This window comes from Impatiens glandulifera, chromosome 1, assembly GCF_907164915.1.
Source record: "Impatiens glandulifera chromosome 1, dImpGla2.1, whole genome shotgun sequence".
Classification (NCBI taxonomy): Eukaryota; Viridiplantae; Streptophyta; class Magnoliopsida; order Ericales; family Balsaminaceae; genus Impatiens; species Impatiens glandulifera.
Window position 1 is genome coordinate 19,403,377 of NC_061862.1, and position 7,183 is coordinate 19,410,559.

The window sequence follows — 7,183 nt, forward strand, 5'->3', positions numbered from 1 at the left end:
CTTCTCATATCGTGACTTTAACTTTCACTTCGTTCACAACTAATCTTCTTTAATATCAATTTCTTTCTCAATCGATCTTCATATCTTTACCTTACTTTTATTTCGACTAATCAAAAATCATTTCATTCCACATTTATTCACCAATCACAATCGACCTCTCATCTCTCGAATACCTTACTTTCACTTCATTAAACAACCCATCTTCTCACATATTTTATAATATACAACCCGATATCTTATCCTCTCTTCGGCTAACCATACATTTCATTCCACATTTATCCACCAAAATCGGCCTCTCATCTCGTTACCTTACTTTCACTTTGACTAATTAACCATCTCATTCTATATTTATCCACTAACTTACAATCGACCTCTCATCTAGAGACCTTATTCTCACTTCGTCAAACAACCCATCTCCTAACATATTTTATAATTATATAATCTGACATTTTGTTAGGATCGGTGTCGACTATAGAGACAATGGTCTGACTATTGTTAACAGCTTGATTATGACTTCAATTCAATTTTAACTCTGTTAGAAGTTAAAATATGTTTCTATTCTTCACACATCTTCGCAAACTCTTGAAAGGATTCAAGTGCGGAACAGTTTGTTGGATTTGAAACGTCAAACAGATGAATGCAATGGACAAAAAGTAAAGAACGCAGAGACTTATGGATGTTCGGAGATAAAACTCATACGTCACCCCTTCTTCCTCAATAGGAAGTATATTCACTAGAAGACTATGACTTAGTACAACGACTGCACAAACCCAGTCAAAAACACACAAGACTTAACAACTGTCTGTTTCTGAACTTTTAGCTAACTCTCTGTTGAACAAAATAACCTTTATTCAATTTACAATACTGAGATTTCACACAGAAAGAACAATATATAATTTATATAATGATCACAGGGAAAGTGAATACAACACTTGATGAATCTTAATTCGCATCGAGCTTTCAGCAAGTAGGAATTTAGTGAGCGTGTAAGAAATCAAGTAAGTAGTAAGTCCGGTAGTTCGTCTGTTGTCCTTAGGTATCTATTTATACTTAAAAAGAAGCAATGATCGAAACTTCTTTGTGGACACGTGTCATGTGTTCGTTGGACGGCCGCCAATAGTACATGATTGTAAAGCAGAGCATAAGGATTGGGATCGTGGCCGTACATGACTAATAGTGCGCCGGATATTCTCTAATATTATGTTATACTGGAACGTACAACATAGCGTGAGAAATTTGAATATTGGTGTACGTGGTAGTTGTTCATTTGTTAAGGTTAGTTGGTTTGTCAGACTGCTGATAACGAACACTACAGATGAACTGGATGAGTAGACGGATGCTTCCTTCAGACGGCTGCTAAAGCAAAACATCAAACGCTCTTCTTCGGACCACGTCTGATGAAGATATACGACGTCTGCTCGCGCTCTTCTTTAGACCACGTCTGATGAAGATAGTCGACGTCTACTCGCGCATTACTCATACCACGTCTGAAGTAACAACTTTGAATTATGATTATAGTCAAACAAAACCAAAATAAGAACATCAATCAAGCTTTATAACAACATTCAAAACTGAAATTCAATTTAATTTTTTTTTAAATTTCAATTGGATCAAACATGATCGGGATGTTGATATTATGATTTGGAAATCATCATCATATCTTTAAAAACATGTTTAACAACTATTTGAATCAAAATTCAAGCCTAGAAGCTCAAGAACACAAAAATCAAATTTTCTAGATTTTCAAATCAAATTTGGGTATTTTCGATTTATGTTGAATTGATCAAATTTCTTTTGACATAAAGCTTATAAATCATCTTAGGCCATGAGATGGCCTAAACCAAAAGTTCCCAAAATATCCCTAAAATTGATTTTGGAAAATTAATTGTTATAAAGTTTGATTGATCGTGTTTAGGGTTAGGGGTTATGATCTTTACATTCATATGAGTTGATTGCAACTTATAGTTAATGATCTGTACCAAAAGACACAAACCTGCAATTCTTCATGCCAAATGAAGAACACTCGGTCCCCGTTAACCGAGTCTTGTAGGATTGGACCGAGAATCCTCGGTCCTGACCAAGACTAAGGACCAATGTTCTTGTGTTAGGACCGAGACCTAGGATCGGTGTTCTTGAGCAAGGAATGAGGAGTCCGACCAAGGTTTCTAACATATGATAGAGAGGTCTAACATGGGGCCGAGACCCCCAAGTCCATGACCGAGGAAGCTAGACCTAGGACCAAGCATCCCAGACCTAGGACCGAACAAGCTGAGTTTAGGACCAAGCTTCCTAAATCCCAGGACCGAGCTTTTCGGTCCCTTGACCAAGCGTACCGAGCCTTAATCCAGACCACCCCAATCTAGACCGAGCCCATCCAAACTCAGATCGGCAAAAATGGACCTAACTCCTAGGACTTCGATCCTAAGGCATGTTTGGTTCCACTTTTCAAAATTAAAAATTATTTTTGTAATTTTGGAACCCTAATCCATTTTCAATTAATCCCCAAAGGTTAGAAAATGAATATGAAATAGTTTTGGGATATTTCCCAAACAAATATTTTGACTAAGGCCCCGTTTGAAATTTATTTTTAAATTCTAATACTTTTCTGATATTTTTCAGGGTTTTTACTCAATTTTATATCACGAATCATAGGTACGCCCTTTTAAATAATTTGTACAATTATTTACGTAATCTAAACCTATCCTTGTTTAGGACCCACAAACTAATAATTGAAGAAAAGAAATGTTATAAATAAAGCATTTGATAGCCAGACATTTATTTTATAAATAAAACCGTCATTTGACGAGTGTAGAGGACATATCGCAAAAACCATTTCCCGAGCGTAACAAAAAAAGAACATCTTATGGAAACTCTAGTATGAAATACGTTTATACACGTACACATTTACTGATTTGTTTTAAAAATAATTTGGCAACTCTATTTTCAAATAATCTTTTAAATCAATTATGTTTTGATTAATTTAAACCAGGCTTTAATCAAATTATTATTTGATCCCTAGATTATTAAAATTTGAACAAAATTAATTATTTTTAAATGATTAATTTCAAAAGCTCCTATGTAGTTTTAAAATCTTTTAAAAGTAATGTTTCATTTTAAAAAGATGTCTGACCCGCAAACCAAAGTTGAAACACATCGAATCTCGAGCCACCCTACGACGCTATGTATTCTCGGGGTTCAATATTATAAAATAATTAATTAAAATAGAATTATATATATATATATGACAAATAATAAATTTTATTTATTTAAATAGGTTATTATTATATATATATATATAACTATATATATAATTAATAAAAATAGAATTATATATATAATAAAATAGAGTTAAAAAGATAAATGAATTTTTATTTACTATTTTTTAAGTTTAATAATTAATTATTATTTCGTTATTTTTAATATATATTATAAAATAATTAATAAAAATATAATTATCGATATATATATATATATATATATATATATAACTATTTATTAAGAAAATTTATTTTGAAGAAAAATATAAAATATTTATAATAATAATATATCTAATAAATATAGAGAATTAAAAATATTAATATAAAAATGTGACAAATAATATATATTTTTTAAAATAGGTTGTTATATATATAATATATAATTATATATTATTACATATAAAATTATATATATATATATATATATATATTTTGTCACATAAGTATTTAAATTACCATTCCATTAAACTTTTGAATGTATTTTTCAATTTTTGTTTCTTGATTTTTGTATGCATATTTGTATAAATTAGGAAAGTTATCCTACAATTCATAGGGATACAGATATAAATAAAATAAATTTAATAATATTAATAATATGTATTTAATGTTTAAATTTTTTAATAAATCATAAATAATATATTAACATAAAAAAATAAAACACTCTCATTCCAAAGTTTATTTAGTTAGATAAAATAATTTATCTTTTCACATATCTCATCACATATTTTTTCTGAATGAACATCTCATCTCGCGACCTTACACTTTACTTTGGTCAATCAAATATTTAATTCATATTATTTTAACATTTAACATTGTGATCTTACACTTTGGTTAATCAAATATTTTATTCATATTTTTTAACCACTTTCAATTGATAACGACATATTATCCCTCGACAAACCACATCTCAATCACACTTGAAAGGTTTGTACTTGTTTTGTTAGATTGCAAGTTTGAAACATACATATAACATTTTTAATTTGATATTTAACCATTTTAAGTTTATGTACGGGTCAACCCACAATCCAATCCAAGTATCCATTTACTCACACATATATATCCAAATTAACCACAGCTTCGACCCGACAATCTGAACACTTTGAAATTAAGCATCATTATATATATGTATATTAGTTATTTAAAAAGTTGAACTTATATTATTAAAATGCTCCACATTTATCAAATTTGGTGTTGAATTTAAAATATAAAGTCTTATTAACCTAGTTGGTTAAAAGGGTGTACTTGTTTTGTTAGGTTGGAAGTTCAAAACATATATATCATTTTAATTTGAATTTTAACCGTTTTAAGTTTATGGGCGGGTCAACTCACAATCCTACCCAAATATCCATTTACTCTCACATATATATAAATTAACCACAACTCTCGATCCGGCAATCCGGACACTTTGAAATTAAGCATAATTATATATATATATATTTATATATATTTATTTATTAGTTAGTTAAAAAGTTGAACTTATATTGTTAAAATGTCACGCATTCATCAAATTTAGTGTTAAATTTAACATATAAAGTATTATTAGTCTAGTTGGTTAGAGAGTTGTACTTGTTTTGTTAGGTTGCAAATTCGAAACATACATATAACATTTTTAATTTGATTTTTAACCGTTTTAAATTTATGGGTGAGTCAATCCATAGTTTGACTCAAATATTCGGGAAATTTGACGAAATGACCTTAAAGATTGGGTTATTTGATCTGTTGGTAAATTATCATTTTTATTGCGTTCGTGGTCTTTTTATTTTTTTTTGACGAAATTGCCCTTGTAGCGAAACGCTAAGGGACTTAGCGTTTCGCTAAGTGATAATGTGTGAAATGTCCAGATTACCCTTACTATTTAATATATCTCAGCCTATTTTTTTTCATTTCTTTTTTTCTCCTTCTCTCTCTTCCCGCTCTTCTCCTCCTTCTCTCTAAACCTGGCGGCGGCAATCGGCGGCGACAGCGAAATCCACGACGATGAGTTCCACGACGAGCACAAGCACGGTCCACTTGGTACGTTTATCCTATGATACTTTAAGTTTATTATTGATGTTTGATTTATGCATCTTTGAATCTGTTGTTTAGAGTTTACTTTCTGTTTCGCTAAGTGCATAGCGTTTCGCTAAGTGCTTAGCGTTTTGCTAAGTGCTTAGCGTTTCGCTAAGTGCTTAGCGTTTATTTCTTTCTCTTGTTTGGTGTATTGAAGAAGATTAGCTTAGTTAAATTTGTCATGAGAAAGAAGATAGAGATGGATTAATGTCGTAATGCAGGGATTAGTTGCAGAAGAAGAAGTAGGAACAATTATTGCTTCTCTTGGTCTTTAGAATCAAAGGTAGTATCTTTTTCTAGCTAGGCCAATGTTTATTTTTTATTCCATGATTGGATGAATCATTCATGAATATATACCAAGCTCCTTCTGCGGGCAAGTTACCGTTGCAAGAAGCATCATTTCTCCTGCAATTTTACAATTTTTTGTGGCTATTATTCATGGACATTGTTTATGTTATTGGGTTTGATTCTTAACTTTTGATGAGAAAAAGGGGTTAAAATATGTTCTGTTTTTGACAGGCAGGCCGAAGAACCTCCTTTTGTGAAGGAATTAGGGACTGATTGCTCTTTTGTCCTGAGGATTGGAGCTTTCAGTCCGTATCATATCAATGGCAACCAAAATCAAAGGGATCCGTAAAGGATTTAAATATATATCACAAATCTTTGGTAATTCCTGCATGCAAATTGCAAACCCTCTTTTCTTTTTCTTTTCTCCCTTTTATCATAAGTCACAATAATGATCAAGAATTCTTCTTGCAGTTGTGAAGGATCGTGAGTTGGATATTGGGTATCCAACAGACGTGAAACATGTGTCACATATTGGCTGGGATGGATCCACTGGTAATGCTCCCGGTTGGGTATGTTCTAATTCTTTCTCAATTTGTGTAAATTCAACTTCAATTATTGTCCTTTAATTTGATGATGATATGATGATGATGATGATATAGATGAACGAATTCAAGACATCGTCTGATTTCTCGACAACCTCCATAGGCAACATTCATGAGCTAAGAGGCGGTTCCAGTTCCATAATCTCGTCAACATGGGTGTCTCAAGGTTTGAAAAAACAAATAATTCTAGTTTGATTGATGACTTGATTTAAGGAACATATTTGATTTTGAATCCATATTTGTTTTCTTTCTCTTTTCTGGTGGGATATATAGATTTTGAATCCATGGACAGCGAACCAGTAGCTGATATATTCAAAGACACGCCACCAGATATTCCTAAGAAGCAAAAACGGAAGAAATCGAAGTCAAGTTCCTCATCGTCAACGTCTACATCCGCATCTTCGTCAAGATCGTCTCGAGCAACTGCAAAATTGAAGGTTAAATTCGTCGATGAAACTGGCAGACAAGAAAACAGAGATGTTGTGTTATAAAAGAAGATACCATGCATCCCTTTTAACTAAACCTTAATATTTTGACCAACAGATGAAGTGTTTGCAAGAACAAGGATTGAGGAAAATTGTCAATGTTTTATATATTGTTGTAAATGCTCTAATGTTTTCGGTTGCACAGAGAGCCAGAGCTTTGATCATCATTTGTCTCCACTAAAATTGAAAATAAACATTTAAGCCTTCCTCCATCAAAATTTCAGCACGCGTTTCGCTAAGTGCTTAGCATTTCGAAATGGATATATTGAACCCTATTTATTATTATTATTATTAAGCTATCTAGAGATTTTCTCATATCTTTTGAAGGTTATACATAATACAAAGGATATGTTAAGAGTAAACTCTAGAATTTGTTTTTAATCATATATAAAAACAATCAAAATAAAAATATGATGAATGTCAAAAGTACTGAAAAAAGGAACATTATATATTAATGCCACAAGAAGCACACAAGTTAAAACAATTATATCTACATAGTCAA

General features: G+C 31.4%; 1 protein-coding gene across 1 annotated transcript; it reads left to right on the plus strand.

Annotated features, from left to right (window-relative positions):
• The first annotated feature begins 5,914 nt into the window (after nt 1-5,914).
• On the plus strand, nt 5,915-6,687 carry LOC124919994 (CRIB domain-containing protein RIC10-like). The gene is made up of 4 exons (XM_047460380.1): nt 5,915-5,972; nt 6,066-6,163; nt 6,254-6,362; nt 6,470-6,687. The coding sequence occupies exons 1-4, from the start codon at nt 5,915-5,917 to the stop codon at nt 6,685-6,687; spliced, it is 483 nt and encodes a 160-aa protein (XP_047316336.1).
• Nucleotides 6,688-7,183: the final 496 nt, after the last annotated feature.

Bases quoted from the DNA above. Each gene is read 5' to 3' on its own strand.
- LOC124919994 (XM_047460380.1), top strand. From the start codon at position 5,915: ATGGCAACCAAAATCAAAGGGATCCGTAAAGGATTTAAATATATATCA. The intron at 6,164-6,253 runs GTATGTTCTAAT...ATGATGATATAG, and splicing joins CTGGTAATGCTCCCGGTTGG to ATGAACGAATTCAAGACATC. The intron at 6,363-6,469 runs GTTTGAAAAAAC...TGGGATATATAG, and splicing joins GTCAACATGGGTGTCTCAAG to ATTTTGAATCCATGGACAGC.